At 44.2% G+C, this 21,081-nt stretch overlaps 1 protein-coding gene across 2 annotated transcripts in view; it reads left to right on the top strand.

Annotated features, from left to right (window-relative positions):
• The window catches only part of INTS8 (integrator complex subunit 8), a 98,690-nt gene extending 78,504 nt beyond the window's left edge, over nt 1-20,186 (top strand). The window contains exons 23-28 of one of the 2 annotated variants that reach the window (XM_040432310.1): nt 6,024-6,127; nt 7,324-7,374; nt 7,454-7,527; nt 9,510-9,574; nt 18,218-18,261; nt 19,965-20,186. In XM_040432310.1, the coding sequence (XP_040288244.1) occupies nt 6,024-6,127; nt 7,324-7,374; nt 7,454-7,527; nt 9,510-9,574; nt 18,218-18,261; nt 19,965-20,081 (455 nt within the window). In that variant the 3' untranslated portion in view covers nt 20,082-20,186. The remainder of the gene's footprint in view (nt 1-6,023; nt 6,128-7,323; nt 7,375-7,453; nt 7,528-9,509; nt 9,575-18,217; nt 18,262-19,964) is intronic. The other variant, XM_040432311.1, reaches the window with a different exon arrangement.
• Nucleotides 20,187-21,081: the final 895 nt, after the last annotated feature.

Here is a 21,081-nt window from a genome sequence, read left to right as displayed (position 1 = left end):
TCTATGGCTCCCCATATATTTACCAAACTGGTGGCAGAGATGGCGGCTCACATAAGAGAGAAGGACATCTTTTTTTTGTCCCATACCTGGACGATTTTTTTATAGTGGCCCCATCCGGGCAGATTTGTCTTTTACAAGTAAATCAAGAAATTCAGATCCTGAAATCATTGGGTTGGATCGTGAACAGAGAGAAATCCAGAATGATCCCCCAACAGATGCAAAGGTTCCTGGGGATATTGTTGGACCTCCCAGAGATCCTTTTTGACCTTGGACAAAGTGGAGAAAAAAAAAGTCAGTGGTGCGGGATCTGATTCTGTGTCCTTACGTTTCAGTCAGGAAAGCTACAGTGGATATAAAAAGTCTACACACCCCTGTTAAAATGTCAGGTTTTTGTGCTGTAAAAAATTAGACCAAGATAAATCATTTCAGTACTTTTCCACCTTTAATGTGACCTATAAACTGTACCACTCAATTGAAAAACAAACTGAAATCTTTTAGGTGGAGGAAACAAAACAAAACACTAAAATAATGTGGTTGCATTACTGTGCACACCCTCTTATAACTGGGGATGTAGCTGTGTTCAGAATTAGGCATTCAAAATCATGTTAAATAGGAGTCAGCATACACCTGCCATCATTTAAAGAGCCTCTGTTTAACCCTAAATAAAGTTCAGCTGCTCTAGTTGGTCTTTCCTGAAATTTTCTTAGTCGCATCCCACAGCAAAAGCCATGGTCCACAGAGAGCTTCCAAAGCATAAGAGGGATCTCATTGTTAAAAGGTATCAGTCAGGAGACGGGTACAAAAGAATTTCCAAGGCATTAGATACACCATGGAACACAGTGAAGACAGTCATCATCAAGTGGAGAAAATATGGCACAACAGTGACATTACCAAGAACTGGACGTCCCTCCATTCATGAAAAGATGAGAAGAAAATTGGTCTGGGAAGCTACCAAGAGGCCTACAGCAACATTAAAGGAGCTGCCGGAATATCTGGCAAGTACTGGCTGTGTGGTACATGTGACGACAATCTCCCGTATTCCTCATATGTCTGGGCTATGGGGTAGAGTGGCAAGACGAAAGCCTTTTCTTACGACGAAAAACATCCAAGCCAGGCTACATTTTGCAAAAACACATCTGAAGTCTCCCAAAAGCATGTTGGAAAAGGTGTTATGGTCTGATGAAACCAAGGTTGAACTTTTTGGCCATAATTCCAAAAGATATGTTTGGCCAAAAACAACACTGCACATCACCAAAAGAACACCATACCCACAGTGAAGCATGGTGGTGGCAGCATCATGCTTTGGGGCTGTTTTTCTTCAGCTTGAACAGGGGCCTTAGTTAAAGGGAACCTGTCACCAGTTTTATAATGTCCTAACTAAGTGCAACATAAATAAGTGACTGATTCTCTTAGCAAAATGCTGGGTCACTTTCTTTAATTGACCCAGTCAATCTGCCAACATCTTGTATTGAAAAGCTCCAGCTCATAATGATGAGTCCTGAATATTCATGAGCTCCTGACTCTCCCCGCCTACCTGCTGCTAATTGATGGTTTTTTTCCATATGAATCAGCAGCAGGTGGGCAGGGGAGTGGCTATAGCTGTTAATTAAATAAACGCTGGACTCAATGACATCACGCTGGACTCAAATCAGCTCATTAGCATGCGGCATGTGGCATCTTTGTGTGTATATTATGAGGTAACCATCTGTCACACCAGTAAGTGAATACATCTAAGGCACTTTTTAGTAGTTAATGATTGTATATAATTAGATTATAATCAAATATCCACATGACAGGTTCCCTTTAAGCTACAGGGAATTATGAACAGTTCCAAATACCAGTCAATATTGGCACAAAACCTTCAGGAACTTTATCTTTCAGCATGACAACGACCCAAAGCATACATCCAAATCAACGAAGGAATGGCTTCAGCAAAAGAAGATTAAAGTTTTGGAATGGCCCAGCCAGAGCACAGACCTGAATCCGATTGAAAATCTATGGGGTGATCTGAAGAGGGCTGTGCACAGGAGATGCCCTCGCAATCTGACAGATTTGGAGTGTTTTTGCAAAGCAAAGAAGAGTGGGCAAATCTTGCCAAGTCAAAATGTGCCATGCTGATAGACTCATACCCAAAAAGACTGAGTGCTGTAATAAAATCAAAAGGTGCTTCAACAAAGTATTAGTTTAAGGGTGTGCACACTTATGCAACCATATTATTTTTATATTTTTTCTTCCTTCTACCTAAAAGATTTCAGTTTGTTTTTCAATTGAGTTGTACAGTTTATAGGTCACATTAAAGGTGGAAAAAAGTCCTGAAATTATTTATCTTTGTCTCATTTTTTTACATCACAGAAACCTGACATTTTACCAGGTGTGTGTAGGTGTATGTCCATCCTAGGTACCTTAACTTCTTGCATTTTCGCAGTTCTGTGGGCACAGGCTCATTCCAGGTGTCTCCAGTGGGAGATTCTCCAGTCTTGGTCAGGGAGACTGGAGGAGCTGGACAACAAGATTCTGATCTCCAGGGAGAACCGTCGGTCGCTGGAGTGGTGGCTGGTGCAGGGGCCCATGATCTGGACAAAGTTTTTTAGGGTTCCTGGGACAGCTCAGATTAGGAGATTTCTTCCAACGAAAAAGAATCGACGGCGGTTCTGAATGCTTTGCGGGAGATTGTACCTTGGCTTCAGAACCGACATTTAAAGGTTTTGTCCGACAATGGTTCCGTGGTGGCTTACTTGAATCATCAGGGGAGAACCCGATCCATAGAGTTGATAGAAATTGCGAGTCAGATTTTCTCCTTGTTGGAGGGGAAGGTGTTGTGTCAGCCCTACATATCAGAGATGTAGACAATTGGAAAGCTGACTACCTGAGTCGACACAGGCTAGACCAGGGGGAATGGTCATTGAATCAGGAGGTCTTTGCCAAAATAGTAAGTCTGTGGGGGTTGCCAGATATAGACCTCTTCACTACGAAAAGGAACAGGAAGGTGAGAAGGTTCTTTTTCCTTTGTCCAGGAGATTCTCCCACAGCAGTAGATGCCTTCCTCCAGCCCTGAGTCAGGGGTCTTCTGTATGCATTCCCTCCGTTGCAGTTAATTTACAAAGTGTTAAAAAAATAAACGAGGACAGAGTTTCTGTGATTTTGATAGCCCCCTTTTGGCCCGGTTGAGCATGGTTCATCTGGTTAAGACAACTGTCGGTCAGGGAGCAATGGGTGCTTATGGAGATTCTGGATCTCCTGGGTCTCAGGGCCCAGTAATACATCCCCTAGTCAGGGGCCTTTACTTGATGGCATGGTTTTTGAAAGGTCTCTTCTGATCTGGAAGGGGCTATCGGGTTCGGTAGTCTCTACCTTATTAAAGAGTAGGAAGAAAGTGACTACAGGCATATACGCTAGAGTATGGTCAGTTTTCTTTAAGTTTTTAGGGGTTCCTCCTTCCCCTTCCTGTCAGCTTAGCATTCCAAGGATTTTAGAATTTCTCCAGAGGGGGTTAGATAGAGGGTTGGCCTTAAGTACCTTTAAAAGTTGACATTTCGGCCCTAAGTGTCCTGTTTGATTCAAGTTTGGCTGCACATCCTCTAATTGCTAGATTTTGTAAGGCTGTTACTAGAAACACCCCGGGATAGGGTCGCAAGGGTCCTTCAGGCCTTGGTTAAAGCGCCCTTTAAAGGGCATCTGTCACCGGGATTTTGTGTATAATGCTGAGGACATGGGCTGCTAGATGGCCGCTAGCACATCTGCAATACCCAGTCCCCATAGCTGTGTGCTTTTATTGTGTAAAAAGAAACGATTTGATACATATGCAAATTAACCTGAGATGAGTCCTGTCCCTGACTCATCTCACTCACATGACCTTGATTCCATGTGGGGGTCGAGGACCTCATCGTCCTCCACATCATCTTCCACCCAGTCTTAACCCCTGCCCTCCTTCTCGGTCTGCACACTTTCGAAAGCCCCAGCAGTTGGCACCTGTGTTTCGTCATTATCCGAGACGTGCTGCGATGGTCCTCCCATGTACTCATCTTGAAAGATAAGTAGTTGGGCATCGGTGCACTCAATCTCTTCCACTTCTGGGGCAGGGCTATGTGGATGGCCCTGGGAAACCCTGCTAACAGAGTCATCAAAAAGCAGAAGAGACTGCTGCATGACTTGGGGCTCAGACTGCTTGGCTGATTTGCAAGGGGGTGAGGTGAAAGACTAATGGACATCGGCTGCAGGTGCCAACTCTGATCTTTCAGCAGGAGGCGTGGTGGGATACAATGTGAAGGAACTGGAGGCACTGTCAGCAACCCAATCTACTATGGCCTGTACTTGTTCTGGCCTCACCATTCATAGAGCCGCATTAGCCCCGACCAAATACCACTGCAGGTTCTGTCGCCTACTCGCACCTGAGGAAGGGGTTTCACTTGTGCGTGTAGCTGGCACAGATCGACCACATCCTCTCCCTGCAACAGGAGCTCCACCAGCAGCACCACGACCTGGGCCACGTCCCTTATTTGATGCTCTCCTCATATTTCTCAAATTTAGGATCTTGCCCTAAATGGGTGTTTTATTAATAGCAGAATAGAACGACAGTATGTACAGGGTGTATCTCACAGACTAGGCCGCAATTACATTTGTTTGCCCAAAATGGCTGTATTTCAAATACCTGAATAGAACCACAGTATCTAAAGTATGCATCTCACAAGGACCTATGCAGCAAAGGCTGCAAAATTTACTTTTTTTTTTGCCCAAAACGGGTTTTTGTTTAACTGAATATGACAGTGGTATATAACCCTTGAATTTCACACATGCTGATAGTGCAAGGCCAGAAAAATTGTGTATTTTGGCAAAAAAGTGTGTTTTTAAAAACCCAGAAAATTATGGCTGCACACTGACTAATCCAGATGTTGGATATTGCCAAAAAGTGTGTTGTTTTTTTTTTACTAACAGAATATGAAAGCTGTATATATTCAACTTGAATTTCACACGTGCAGATTTGTAAAATAGTGGATTTTGGCAAAAAAAAAAAAAGGTGCGTTTTTAAAAACCCAGAAAATTATGGCTGTATTTCTAGCTTAAATTGCACACTGACTAATCCTGCAAATGCACCAGATGTTGTATATTGCCCCAAAAAATTTTAAAACCAGATTATTAGTGCAGTTTTTCAAGCTTGGATTTCAATGTCACAAAAGCACAGATGCAGTGCTGGTGCGCTGAGCTTGCATAAAATAACCCCCCCCCCCCCCCCACCTAACTAACAGACGGATAAAAGTTTTTTATTTTTTTCGGTCACTGGGCTCAGGGCAGGGTAAAAAGATTGTGCCCTGCACCCACACAACTAAATGTAAGTAGATCGCGGAGTTAGATTCAAGTTCTGAACAAAGATTCTCTCCTATTCTCTCCCTGAAATCCCCATCATCTCCTTACACTAGTCACAGCGGAGTGACATGCATCGCTACGTGACTCCGGTTTATATAGAGGCTGGGTCACATGCTACACTGGCCAATCACAGCCATGCTATGTGATGGCTTCTAAGGGCACACAAGTTAAACGCTTGTTGATTGGCTGCTCTGCAGCCTTTCAAAAAGCTCCAAGAAAGAGCCGAACCCGAACTTTTACAAAAATGTTCGGGTCCGGGGTCAAAAAAAAAATCATAAAGTTCGGTACGAACCCGAACTTTACAGTTCGCGTTCGCTCAACCCTACCTGTGGGTTTCTTGTCCTGGGACCCTCTCTCCTGGTGCTGTCATGGACTCTGGAAAATCAAATTACCGGTGAGTGTAATTATCATTTTTCTACAAAGGTCTTCTTGGTATGTTCAAGAGACATGCAAAAATAAGGACTGATGGTTCGGAGTGGGTGCCTGCCACAGCAGCAGCTTCTTTTCTAGCTTCGGCTATGGCATGGCTTCTTTATGTAATACTTCCAGGAATTTTTTAAGAGCAAAAAAACAGCAGCATGCCATGTATATGACGTGATGACTGAAGAGTGTTAATGAGGCACAACCAATTCTAGAAGTGTCTTCTTTCTTTCTTGGTACAGCCACCAATCAGTATTCTGCTGCTCTGAACTATTATCTGCAGGCAGGGGCCGTGTCCTCGGATTTCTTCACCAAGCAAGTTCCACCAGATGTCTACACAGACCAGGTGAGGAGACACAAACCAAGCGCTTTATATACTCTGCAAACCAGAAAATAACAATGTCGCACTGCGTCTCGGCAGCCTCAGCCTAGTCCATTGTTTTCCAGATATGAGCTTGTGAATAGGAAATATTTTCTTTCTATTAAGCGGGTTTTCCAGGAGTCGTATATTGATAGCTTATCGTTAGGATAGGTCCTAAAGCCTCATTCTCATGTACGTGTGCTGTCTGTGTTCTCCGCGGACAGCACACGTCCCCATTCATTTGAATGTGTGTATTCACACACCAGTGTTTTTGGACGGTCTGTGGGTCCGTGTTTTCAGCACGGATGCATGTCCTATCTTGGTCCGTGTTCCCGGATCCCTCGCGCCTATTATAGTCTATGGGTCCGTGAAAAACACGGATGCAACACGGATGCCATCAGTGTTGCATCCGTATTTCACGGATCATTAAGAAGAGATGCTTTGAAAATTATTTTTCAGCTGTTCAGTGTCAGTGAAACACGGACAGTAAAAAACGGACCCAACACGGATCTGTCACGGATTGAACACGGTCCGTGTTACCACTAATCCAAAACTGAAACGGACGTCTGCATGAGGCATAAGGCTGGTTTCAGACGAGCGAGTGTCACGCTCCAGGCTCGCAGCGCAGCTCCCGTCCTAAACTTCCAGCACTGCCGGGGTCGCATAGCATTATATTGATTTATGATGCTATGTAACCCTTACAGTTCTGGAATGTTTTGGATAACACGGACAGCATTATGTCAGTGTTATCCAGTACACTCCAGACCTCTAAGGGTTACATAGCATCATAAATCAATATAATGCTATGCAACCCCAGCAATGCTGGAATTTCTGGACAGGTGCTGCGCTGCGAGTCCGGAGCGTGACACTCGCTCGTCTCAAAGGGGACTAAATATTTGACTGGAGGTGGTCAGCCTTCTCACAGCACAGTGCCGTACATTGTAGAGTGGCTGTATTTGGTATTGCACCCCAGACCCATTTAGTTGAATGGGACTGAGCTGCACCCAGGCCATTTGATCGATGAACGTGATGTCACTGGCCCAGGAAGAGGCTTTGACCTCTTTGAAAAATTGATTGGCAGGGGTGCCGAGAATCAGATCTCCACTTATCAGATATTGAAGATGTGTCATGAGTACTCCTGGAAAGCCTCTAATTTCTCCAAATTATTATTTTATCCATAGGTGATTAAGAGGATGATAAAATGCTGCTCCATGTTGAACTGCCACACACAGGTATGAATTAGCTGCATCCAGTGTCCTGCGGCATCAATGTGGCTCTTGTGTATGAATTGTAATATTATTCTCTGTATAGGTGGCCATACTTTGCCAGTTCCTCAGAGAAGTTGATTATAAGACTGCCTTTAAAGCCCTGCAAGAACAAAATAGGTAACGTACACCGTGTCAATGGCAAATTGTATTCTACGGCCTGCAGGGACTTTCTTCCACCCCCAAAGCCAGAGACATGTAAGACACGGCCTATGATTCTGTATCAATCCTGAGTTCCTATTACACAGGTTTGCAGATGCTTTAATTCCTTCACTGACCTGCAATGTCCATACTTTATAATGAAGTAAAAGCTATAGGGTACATATAGACAAGATGAAATTTGCAAAATCAATTTAAAGAGGACCTGTCACCACTCCTGACCTGCCTGTTTTAATATCTCCATGCATTCCCCATGTAATAACAATCCTGGAGCATCTATTCTTATGTCTGTATGTTGTGCCGTTCCTTTATTATTTCTACTAGAAGTTGGGAATGAATTGCTAGCAGTCTGCAGTAAGGGTACCGAGGGGAGGTAACTAGTTGGTGTGGGGGGGTTATTACATGGGGAATGCATGCAGCTATTAAGGGTACTTTCACACTTGCGGCAAACAATCCGGACCTAAACTGATGACATTTGTCAGACGGATCCGAATCCGTCTGACAAATGCATTGAAATACCGGATCCGTCTCTCCGGTGTCATCTGGAAAAACGGATCCGGTATTATTTTTTTTAATTTTTTTTTATTTTTTAAAGGTATGCGCAGACTGGAAAGCAAGATCCGTTTTGCCGGAACACTTAATGCCAGATCCGGCACTAATACATTTCAATAAAAAAAAAGAATGCCGGATCCGGCATTTTGGCAGGTGTTCAGTACTTTTGGCCGGAGAGAAAACTGCAGCATACAGTAAGAGGGACTGAACGGATTGCTCTCCATTCAGAATGCATTAGGATGAAACTGATCAGTTCTTTTCTGGTATTGAGCCCCTAGGATGGAACTCAATACCGGAAAACAAAAACGCTAGTGTGAAAGTACAGGTATGTCAGGAGTGGTGTCAGGTCTTCTTTAAAATAATTGAACAATATGGCAATGCCAAAATGAAAAAAAAAATCTACTCCAATAATCAAGACTAGAATAACCCAGGAACCAAACTGGAAAACACACCGAAATGAAAACTATAAGAACAGTTAATAGTAAGCCCAGACAGTACCAACCCTAATAACCAACATCCATCAATGTAGCTACCAGGTCTGAACCAAGGTCCTCTTGGCCTGAGTCGGCTTTCCTATTAGACTGCTTTCGTGCAACACAGTCTGTGACAACTGCTTTTCCCGGACCAACCACTGCTTGTCTATCCTGAACTCAACTGCATCATAGTGATTTGTGCAGTGAGGTCCAGCCCAATTGTGGGTCTACTGCCCTGTGCTGAAATGATGCTGTAAGTACAGGACAGTAGACCCGCGGTCAGACTGGAACTCACAGCATTATAAATCACTATGATGCAGTGATCAGAGGTCAGTCTGGGAAATGCTGCCCTCGCTTGGCCCGTGTTTCATGGATCACCTCCTCCCTCCCCAAGGCATGTGTCTCCAGGGTGTCAGAAATGTTACTGCTGCAAATATAATTTTCTTTGTCCTTCACACAGCAGGAAAAGTTGGATGCTTCCCACTGGCCGAAGTTCTGTTCAATCATTAGAGTGTGTCTCTACTACTACTACTAACAAACTTGATGTATCAAAGGATTTGACTGGTGGGGGTCTGATGTCTGAGACCTCCAAAGATCGTTGAGACGAGGAGCCCGAAGCGCACACTGATTGCTGTGTCTTCTCCTGTTGAAGACGCAAGGGAAAGTCTATAAGTCTGTCTCCAATCCGTCTTCTGCAGCGAGGAGAGATGGCCTTCTGTGCCAGCGTTTCTTGTTCCTTGTTTTGAGACCTTTGATGTGTCACTATGACGGGTACACTTTCCCAAAGGAATGTACTGGCACTAAATGGGTATAATTCTCTTACAACCTTACCTCCTTTATTATCTGGTCTCTAATATTTTTCTTGTACGACATGATGTGGAAAATATGTAATATTCTGTATCCTGATTTATTTTTCAGCCACGATGCAATGGATTCCTACTACGACTACATCTGGGATGTTACCCTACTGGAGTATTTGACACGTATCCTTCTTTGCGTTACATTGCTGCTGGTGGCCAGGGGCGGACTGGCCATAGACCCTATAGGGAAATTTCCTGGTGGGCCGATGCCCAAGTCCTCCTTCCTGCCGCTGGCTGGGTACATGCTCTCGGCTGTGAATAACACTGGGAGCATCAGGTACTCATATACCTGGCCAGCGGCTGAAGAGACAACTGGAGGAGGACAGAACGTGCAGCTATTGATGGACACCTCAGAGGTACAGCTTCTGGGGCAGTATCTAGTGCTGACCTCTGCCTACTTGTGTTGCCCTGCCTTCTGTCAATTTCGACCTGCTTTCAATATGGGGGCCACTTTAAGTTCCCAGTCCGGCCCTGTGGATGACCTAACTATGGTGACACCTTTTCTGTCACATACAAATGTGATGGGAAAAGTTGGTGGGGCTCCAGTATCTGTACGCACATAGGGGGGGGCTATTGCTAAATCTTCTCTACTGTCCTTCTGCCAAGTCTGAACAAGGGCAGAGTACAAACAGCAAAGTGTTGTCATGAGGCCGTGGGACTACAGCTATTGCATACTGAGACTTCAAGTGCTGATAACCCTGGCATAGAAGACAGGGATCAGCAACCGCTGGTACTGCAGCAGATCTGAAACTACAACTCCCAGAATCCTCCTTTTAGTTTTGCGGGAAATACAAGAATAGCTGAGTATGTGTGCATGCTGGGAGCTGTAGTTTCACAGTGGCTGTAAATGAGCAGGGATCAGAAACCTTCAGCACTTCAGAGACTTCTATATGCTATTTCTCTCTTGTTCTCCATCAAATCCTGTCTTCTAGATACTGAAGAGGAAGAACTCCACTTCCTTTATCATTTGCTCCCTCATTGTTTAGGTGTGGCCCTCGGGGCAGGGACCATCAGTTTGTTATAGCCTTGATGTCTGGGCAAGAAAGTATTGGGCATGTTGGATGTTATCATGCTCAATCCTTTTTGTACTTGCAGTATCCTTTTCTTTTTTGTTCATTGAGGGACACCGTTCCCACCCAGTTACCATTTTTCCTTTGTCGATCTTTCTCCCAGTTTGGGGATTGATCGGTTCTGGGTTCTTGCATAGTTCTTTCATGGTTATTTCTCCCACTGCCCTTGTACACACTATCTTAGCTTAGGTCCTGGTGGGAGGAACTAACACACCTAGTGTCCACCTCCTAGTGACAGCAGCTATACCCATGGTCATTCCCGGGTCCCCAATGAACAGAAGAGAAAAGGATTTTACAGTAAGTATAAAAATCCATTTATTTACACTACTGATAATAAAAGCTCCACAAAAATTATACTTAGTCTTGTCAGCAGTTTAGCGAGGTCAAAACTGCTTACAGACTCCCTATAATTTCATAGAGAGGGTTACATTTAAGGGCCCTTGCACACGACCGTATGCCCTCCGAGACATACAGTCCATATGTCCCGGAGCGGCATTGATCGTGCGCACGGGAGCACACAGCATCATAGATAACAATGATGCTGTGCATGTCGGGCCGCCCGCGGGACTATTGTCCTGCACTCATATGATCATATTAATGCGGGACAATAGCCCTGCAGGCGGCCCGACGTGCGTGTGTACTCCCGTGCGCACGATTGATGCCGCTCCGGGACATATGGACTGTATGTCTCGGAGGGCATACGGTCGTGTGCAAGAGGCCGAAAGCTAATGCCTATTAGATAGATAGATAGATAATCACACCAATCGCTAATTAGTGATGGTCTGCGCTCGCCTCATCCCCATCTTGCACTGTGATCTCTGCCCAGGTCACAGAGCATGCTCACAACACTCTCCAAAATGTGTCAGTCCTCTCCAGATTACACTGTTTTATGGCCCATGTGGCCACTGTAAAGCATCTTTGAATACTATGAAAAAACTACCATCATAAAAAGGATTGGAAAATAAGTTTAAAAAAAAATTATATATATATATATGACACATATATGACACATTACGTTTAGGGTGCTTCCATGCTAGATATTTTTAGGGTGTTGAGGAAAATCTGGAAAAATTTGTGAAAAAATGGCACACTTGGAAAAAAAAAAATGCCAAGGGGACAAAAATACGCCAGGCATGGGTCTTAAAACGCCACAAGACATGCTTTTGATTGTAGGGCTTTTTGTATTTTCGTATTGGCCAACATGTCACAGCTGGATTTTAGTTTAAAAAAAAAAAAAAGCTGACCAAAAGAAACTTTTTTGAAAAAAATAAAATATGGGGGTACACATGCAACTTTCCCAAAAAGGTTTATTCAGTGTTTTTATATTGACCGCTATCATGATAGGCCATAAATATCTGCTCGGCAGGGGTCTGACACCCCAATCGATCAGCTGTTCTAAGGTAGTTCCATCTATTGTGTAGTGTTGCTCAACTCCAGTCTTCAGGGCCCACCCGCCGGTCACATTTTCAGGATTTCCTTAGTATTAGTGTTGAGGGAACTTCTGTTTTCAAGTCCGGTGTACAAGGTTCGGGTTATCTAAGAATTCCGTTATGGATTCCGCTACCACGGACCATAACTGAATTCTTAGAAAACACGAACCTTGTACGCCGGTGGGCCCTGAGGACTGGAGTTGAGGAACACTGGTGTAGTGCACGGAGCTGATTACTGCAGCGCTGCTCTCATTGAGGTGAGTTGGCGCAGTGCTGCAGTAACTATGCAGTGGACGGAGTTGTGTGGTTACAGAACCAGAGCTACTCCTGGAAAACAGCTGAACCTCGATGATCAGACCTTGATGGCCCATCCTGAACTCGAATAGGATTACTTGCTATGGGCAACTGTTTCAGATACCATTTAGGCAGCAACCGATCTGATGACTTCATTCAGTTTGAAACCTGCCTTAAAAAGAAAATAAAAAAATCCTAGAATCTGGTTGTTGTTCTGAGTAACGCTGGAGCCACTTTTCGGGTGCAGTTTGCTCTGGTTGAGGCCCCCCTGAAGGTGTTATCCCTGATTTGTACATGAGCTCTGCTGGAGTCCAGCACTGTAGTGAAATGTTAACGATCAGATTACAAGTGCTCTGCATTTCTATGTGTGGAGCGCAGGACCAGGACTACAACATAATGGACGTCCCTTCCTCGTTCTTTGTGTCTGTAGTGTAAGTCACAGTTCTGGTTCAGTCTGGCCACTGCTTGACCACAAACACGTCCATATGTGAACAAGTCTGAAGGGAACAGTCCTGGAGGAGTATCCATGACATTTTGGTCTTTTTAACTAACAGAAAAGGGAATTAACCACAGCAGGAAAAGTCTTTTGGTCTGTACTGTACCTCTGTGTGCTTCAAATTTCATTTGGAGGTTCTTTCAAACTTGAATGCTGACCAAGCAGCATAGCATATAATGCTATGTAAACCTTACAGTTCTGGAATGTATTGGATAAAGGCCCCTTTCACACGGGCGAGTTTTCCGCGCGGGTGCAATGCGTTCACCTCGCGCATTGCACCCGCACTGAATCCGGACCCATTCACTTCAATGGGGCTGTGCAGATGAGCGGTGATATTCACGCATCACTTGTGCGTTGCGTGAAAATCGCAGCTCTATATTGTGCGTTTTTCACGCAACGCAGGCCCCCTAGAATTTTATGGGGCTGCGTGAAAATCGCAAGCAAGTGCGGATGCGGTGCGATTTTCACGCATGGTTTCTAGGTGGCTATCAGGATGGGGAGCCGATCATTATTATTTTCCCTTATAACAAGGGGGGGGTCCCAGAAGTATTGAAATGCATTGTAAAGGGATTAGACCCCCAACAGTTGAAGTCCCAAAATGGGACAAAAAATAAAGTGAAAAAATAAAGTTTTCCCCCAAAAAAATTAAACGTTTCAAGTGAAAATAAACAAAAACGTCATTTTCCCCAAATAAAGTAAAAAAAAAATTGGTAAAAAATAGGGGGGAATTATTTTTTTTTACGTATTGGGTATTGCCGCGTCCGTATCAACCGGCTCTATAAACATATCACATGACCTAACCCCTCAGATGAACACCGTAAAAAATAAAAACTGTGCTAAATAAACAATTTTTTTTGTCACCTTACATCACAAAAAGTACAACAGCAAGCGATTAAAAAGGCGTTTGCCCACCAAAATAGTACCGTCACCTCATCCCGCAAAAAATTAGCCCCTACCTGAGACAATCGCCCAAAAACTGAAAAAACTATGGCTCTCAGAATATGGAGACACTAAAACATGATTTATTTTTTTTGTTTCAAAAATGATAGTGTAAAACTTACATAAATAAATAAAAAGTATACATATTAGGTATCGCCCGGCTCGATAAAAATATCACATGACCTAACCCCTCAAATGAACACCGTAAAAAATTTAAAATAAAAACTGTACTAAATAAACCATTTTGTGACACCCTACATCACAAAAAGTGTAATAGCAAGCAATCAAAAAGTCACACGCACCCCAAAATAGTGGCAATCAAACAGTCATCACATCCCGCAAAAATCATGCCCTACCCAACATAATCGCCCAAAAACTGAAAAAATTATGGCTCTGACTATGGAAACACTAAAACATGATTTTTTTTTTGTTTCAAAAAAGAAATCATTGTGTAACACTTGCATAAAAAAAATTAAAAGTATACAGATTAGGTATCGCTGCGTCCGTGACAACCTGGTCTATAAAAATACCACATGATCTAACCTGTCAGATGAATGTTGTAAATAACAAAAAATAAAAACGGTGCCAAAACAGCTATTTCTTGTTACCTTGCCTCACAAAAAGTGTAATATAGAGCAACCAAAAATCATATGTACCCTAAACTAGTACCAACAAAACTTCAACCCTATCCCGTAGTTTCTAAAATGGGGTCACTTTTTTGGAGTTTCTACTCTAGGGGTGCATCAGGGGGGCTTCAAATGGCACATGGTGTCAAAAAAAACAGTCCAGCAAAATCTGCCTTCCAAAAACCGTATGGCATTCCTTTCCTTCTGCGCCCTGCCGTGTGCCCGTACAGCAGTTTACGACCACATATGGGGTGTTTCTGTAAACTACAGAATCGGGGCCATAAATATTGAGTTTTGTTTGGCTGTTAACTCTTGCTTTGTAACTGGAAAAAAAAAAATATTAAAATGGAAAATCTGGAAAAGTGAAATTTTGAAATTGTATCTATTTTCCATTAATTCTTGTGGAAAACCTAAAGGGTTAACAAAGTTTGTAAAATCAGTTTTAAATACCTTGAGGGGTGTAGTTTCTTAGATGGGGTCATTTTTGGGTGGTTTCTATTATGTAAGCCTCACAAAGTGACTTCAGACCTGAACTGGTCCCTAAAAAGTGGGTTTTTGAAAAATTTACAAGATTTGCTTCTAAACTTCTAAGCCTTGTAACATCCCCAAAAAATAAAATATCATTCCCAAAATGATCCAAACATGAAGTAGACATATGGGGAATGTAAAGTAATAACTATTTTTGGAGGTATTACTATGTATTATAGAGGTAGAGAAATTGAAACTTGGAAATTTGCAATTTTTTACAAATTTTTGGTATTTTTTTTATAAATAAAAATGATTTTTTTTTTAACTTCATTTTACCAGTGTCATGAAGTACAATATGTGACGAAAAAACTATCTCAGAATGGCCTGGATAAGTCAAAGCGTTTTAAAGTTATCACCACTTAAAGTGACACTGGTCCTTATGGTGAAATAAGGCTGTGTCCGTAAGGAGTTAAGAATAAACAAAATAATTAAACTCCCCTCATCCACTTGTTCGCGCTGCCCGGCTAGTCGTCTTTCTTCTTCTTTGATGACCTGGGAGAATAGGACCTTTTGGTGACGTCACTGCGCTCATCACATGGTACATCACCATGGTGATGGATCATGTGATGAGCGCAGTGACGTCAACAACGGTCCTTTTCCTCCTAGCCGGGCAGCGCGAACAAGTGGATGAGGGGAGTTAAATTTATTTGATTTATTTGATTTTTTTTAACCCCTCCATCCCTAGTTTACTTAGCATTCTTAATACAGAATGCTATTATTTTCCCTTATAACAATGGTATAAGAGAAAATATTAAAATCTACAGAATACCGATCCCAAACCCGAACTTCTGTGAAGAAGCTTGGGTCTGGGTACCAAACATGCCGATTTTTCTGACGCGCGTGCAAAACGCATTAAAACGCTTTGCACTCGCGGGAAAAAATAAAATCCTGCACGTCACCCGCAACGCCCGTGTGAAAGAGGCCTAACACTGACACATTCCAGACCTCTAAGAGTTACATAGCGCTATGTGGCCCTGGCAGTGCTGGGAGGTCAGGCCAGGTGCCGCCCTGCGAGTCCGGAGCGTGACACTCGCTCGTCTGAGGTTCATTTTATCACAGCAGCTCATGTCGGATGGTAAATTTAGTGCACAGCTAGATCCTTTTGTCTAACTTTATACCACATATTGGTTGCCTTATTTTGTCACACTTCTTAAAGGGGTTTTCCAGGAATAATAACTTTTTTGTCTAATATCCGCACACTGCCTCAGTGAAGAGAAAATTTGTACTTGCCTGTTACCCGCCGCTCCGGTGAATAACTGGCTTTAGCAATGACGTTACCACAAGCAGCATGTGACCACTACAGCCAGTCATTGGCTGCAGTGGAGCATGGGACCATGTCCTTGCAGCACTGGGTGTAAACAGCATGGGGACAGGAACGTGGAGGCCCGGAGCAGCAGGGAAGTATGAATTTTCTGTTTATTTAATTCCCACAGCCTGCTTCCATAAAGAGGTTTTCCAGGAATAATTTTTTTTTTTAAGCTATGCCCCGGGGGGTGAAGTGTATTTTTTACTTTCTTATAGGGATCGACCGATATTGATTTTTTAGGGCCGATACCGATAATTTGTGAACTTTCAGGCCGATAGCCGATAATTTATACCGATATTCTGGGAATTTTCATTTTTGAGAAAAAAAAAAATTCCTACACAAATCTGCTGAAAATTAATATGTTTATTGTTAATGTGTATTTTTTTTGTTTATTGTTAAAGTGTATTTGTTTTTTATAAATCTTTTTCATTTATACTTAATATTTTTGTGGTTTTTTTTTTACTAACTTTTAACCCCCTTAGGGACTAGAACCTTTGTCCTATTCACCCTGATAGATCTCTATCAGGGTGAATAGGATCTCACACTGTCCCTGCTGCTCTGTGCTTTGTGCACACAGCAGCATGGAGCTGAACATGGCAGCCAGGGCTTCAGTAGCGTCCTGGCTGCCATGGTAACCGATCGGAGCCCCAGGCTTACACAGCTGGGGCTCCGATCGGAGGAGCAGGGGAGAGGGGATCCTGTGGCCACTGCCACCAATGATTAATACTGGGTGGGGGGGGGGGGGGCGCACTGCGCCACCAATGTTTTTACTATTGGCCGGGATGGGGGTGGGGGGGGGCGCACTGCGCCACCAATGATTAATACTGGGGGGCTTGGGGGGGCGCACTGCGCCACCAATGAAGATAAGTCTATCGATCATTCATATACAGGAGGCGGGAGCTGGCTGCAGAATCACATAGCCGGCTCCCGACCTCTATCAGCGGTAGCTGCGATCCGCGGCACCTGAGGAGTTAACTACCGCGGACCGCAGCTATTGCTCATAGAGGTCGGGAGCCGGCTATGTGATTCTGCAGCCAGCTCCCGCCTCCTGTATATGAATGAATGAGAGGCTTATCTTCATTGGTGGCGCAGCGGCCACAGCCCCTCCCCTCCTCTTATGTTCTATCCCCTCATTGGCGGCAGCAGCAGCACAGGGGGAGGAGACACTGCTTCCTTCTCCCCTGTGCTGCGGAGGGAACACAGAGAGCGCTGTCAGCAGCGCGTTCTGTGTTCCCCATACGTTATCGGTATATCGGCAAAATTTATGCCGATAACGTTCAAAATCCTCAATATCGGCCGATAATATCGGCCAAACCGATAATCGGTCGATCCCTACTTTCTTATATAGGTGTCTAAAATGAGATGCAACAAATTCCTTTCTAATTCAGGGGCAGGAGGCAATGTGTTCAAGGCCTAGGAAATATAAATACAAGGGTAGTAGAGAGTTTGATGCAGGAGCTGTATATTAAAGGTTGAGGACAGTATCAGATACACCCATCATCTCCTCACTAAAGGCCCTATTACACGGGCAGATTGCTAAAATGACTAACGAGCAATGCCACCGATTACCCGATGATGCTTGTTCATCGGGATCTTTTAAACGTTAAAAAAATCCTAGTTTGTCGGCAGAAAACAATGAGACAGTATAGGGAGGAGTGATGTATTAGCGATCACTTGTCCCTATACTGAGGAGGAGATCGCTGCATGTAATAGCAGCGGTCTCCTCCTCCTCTAGCGAGCAGGCAATTGGTGGGTGGGGGAGGCGAACACTTCCCACCTGACAATAGTCTGCTCTCTCTGTGTAATAGGGCCCTTAGAGCCAGCTCCTGCACTATAAATGGTATTGCCCCTTATGGAAAACTGATGGTAGCCCACACCCTTCAGGGTTACCTAATGGGCGGTGTCCGCACCATATTTCTGCAGTGTGAACAGCTCTTAAGGGTCACAATCGGATGGGTTGCTGGTTCAGTAACCATTCTGCACAGCGCATTACCTCTTGGGTGCAGCATTTCGTCTACCTGAGCTAGAGCGGACTTTTTTTTAACTCCACTTTTGTGTTCTTTAACCAATTCTCCAGACTTGCATCATAAAAGAGGAGAGATGGATAAGAGACAAATAGCGGTAAGTTATTCTTCTCCAGATACTTTGAAGCCTATTCACTTATTCTTTTTCAGTCTGCGTGTAATGTGCATTAGGGGATCAGAGGACATTTTGGATTTCAGCATGTGCTTGACAAGATAAGCTGCCTGGCAGAAACTTCCCACAGGTGTGTGTGTGTACAGGGGAGTCGGGTGCGATAGTCAACCAAATGATAGTTCAGCTGCCCGTACCCATGACTGGCATCACATAGAGCTACGGAACTGGACAATGCAATGAATTAAATTCAAACTGAAGCGCCATGGCATTGCTGCAACAGGAAAGGCATGGTGTATATATGTCCAACATAAAGTGAATGAGGATGTTAAACTCTTGTTCACTTCATATATTTATTATTTATATACTTTATTAGGCTACTTTCACATTAGTGTTTCTGGGTCAGCTTGTGAGATCTGTTTCAGGGCTCTCACAAGCGGCCCAAAACAGATCAGTTCAGCCCCAATACATTCTGAATGCATCAGTTTGCCTCCGTTCAGTCGCCATTCTGCTCTGGAGGCTGCTTGCAGCGTTTTGATGTCCGCCTGACGATCTGGAGCCAAACGGATCCGTCCTGATTTACAAAATGGGGACGGATCCGTTTTCACTGACACAATATGGTGCAATTGAAAACGGATCCACCTCCCATTGACTCAGTGTAAGGGCTCTTTCACACTTGCATTCTTTTCTTCCGGCATAGAGTTCCGTCGTCGGGACTCTATGCCGGAAGAATCCTGATCAGGATTATCCCCATGCATTCTGAATGGAGAGAAATCCGTTCAGGATGCATCAGGATGTCTTCAGTTCCGGAACGTTTTTTGGCCGGAGAAAATACCGCAGCATGCTGCGCTTTTTGCTCCGGCCAAAAATCCGGAACACTTGCCGCAAGGCCGGATCCGGAATTAATGCCCATTGAAAGGCATTGATCCGGACTTAAGCTAAACGTCGTTTCGGCGCATTGCCGGAGCCGACATTTAGCTTTTTCAGAGTGGTTACCATGGCTGCCGGGACGCTAAAGTCCTGGCAGCCATGGTAAAGTGTAGTGGGGAGCGGGGGAGCAGTATACTTACCATCTGTGCGGCTCCCGGGGCGCTCCAGAGTGACGTCAGGACGCCCCAAGCGCATGGATCATGTGATCGCATTGGACACGTCATCCATGCGCATGGGGCGCTCTGACGTCACTCTGGAGCGCCCCGGGAGCCGCACAGACTGTAAGTATACCGCTCCCCCGCTCCCACTATGGCAACCAGGACTTTAATAGCGTCCTGGGTGCCATAGTAACACTGAAAGCATTTTGAAGACTGTTCCGTCTTCAAATGCTTTCAGTACACTTGCGTTTTTCCGGATCCGGAGTGTAATTCCGGCAAGTGGAGTACACGCCGGATCCGGACAACGCAAGTGTGAAAGAGGCCTAAGTCAAAACAGATCAGTTTGCATTATCATGAACAAAAAAAAAAAATTATTTTTTTGTTCATGGTAATGCAAACGGATCCGGTCTGAACAGATACAAGCGTTTGCATTATAGGTGCGGATCCGCACCTAACGCAGGTGTGAAAGTAGCCCAAGCTGTAATAGTTACATGCAGGTAGTGGGAGGCCGTCAGAAGCCACAGAAGCAGCAGAGGGCCCTGGACAGGGTTTCTCCAGTCCATCATACAGTAATTATATATTGTGTTCTCTCTCTCCCCATAGATAAAAGCTATAGGGCAACCTGAGCTCAACTCCAGTAACCCCGAGGAGGTCTTACAGCTGGCCGCACAGAGGCGAAAGAAGACTTTCCTTCAAGCAATGGCAAATCTGTACTTCTGAGGCTGTAAAGGACTTTGTCCAGAGCGGCGTAAATAGCAACTGTTTATTTTATACATATCTACACATTTTGTACAAAACATTTGAGATGAAAATTATACAATTCATAACTTATTTACAAGTGTACATGTTTTTTATTGCCCAAAGACAGCGGTGTGGAATGCTACAGCGACATGTTCCACGGATGTGACAGTATGACATAAGCCCCTAGCAGCGTCACACCACATACCGATTTACATAGAGGTTAAAAAGGTATTTAGAATACCAGCACCCAGTCTATTTCAGAACATTTGAGTGTAATGTTCATAGTCCCACTAAAAGCTTCAGCCAAGGACCAGGCCATAGGCTTTCCGTAACCCCCAGGCAGTGATGGAAGCCCCCACCAGTTAAGAAAATGTGCCATTGCCCATGTCCAGCAAAGTTTTGGAAAAATCCCTTTAAAGCTGGAGTTGTATGTAAGAGATTGAAACTTGCCTATCCACAGGACAGGTGATGGGTGGGTTCTGCTGCTAGTAACCTCCCTGATCAGAAGGGGAGGGGGATACAGCACCTCTGAATGGAGCAGCATTTGAGCATGAATGCCGCCATGTTATTCAGATGCTGTGGGACTGCACTCTGCTTTTCCTCAGTCTCATACAATCTGAACAGAATGGCAGCACCATTCAAAGAGGGGACACCGGACCCCTCATGATCTTTGGAGGTCCCAGCAGTCAGCACCTATCTTGAGGCAACCCCTTTAAATACTGAGAAAAGCAGACCAAGTATGACTATTAGACCAGCGAGGGTCCTACTGCTGGGACCCCCTGCCATTCCTGCAAACAGGTTCCCCTAAAGCTTGTCCCCATAGAATCATTGTTCCTGGGCAGCAGATCAGCTGCACAAACAGGACATTTATTGAAAGGTTTACGCCACTAGAAAGTTGCAATTATGGCATATGCCATAATCTGCAACTTTTTCCACTTCACCACTTTTCTAAAGCGGCAGGGCTTGGCACAGGCCACCA

This window comes from Bufo bufo, chromosome 5 (genome assembly GCF_905171765.1).
Source record: "Bufo bufo chromosome 5, aBufBuf1.1, whole genome shotgun sequence".
Classification (NCBI taxonomy): domain Eukaryota; kingdom Metazoa; phylum Chordata; class Amphibia; order Anura; family Bufonidae; genus Bufo; species Bufo bufo.
The sequence above is the reverse complement of the archived record's forward strand: the minus strand, read 5'-3'. Positions and strand labels throughout refer to the sequence as shown.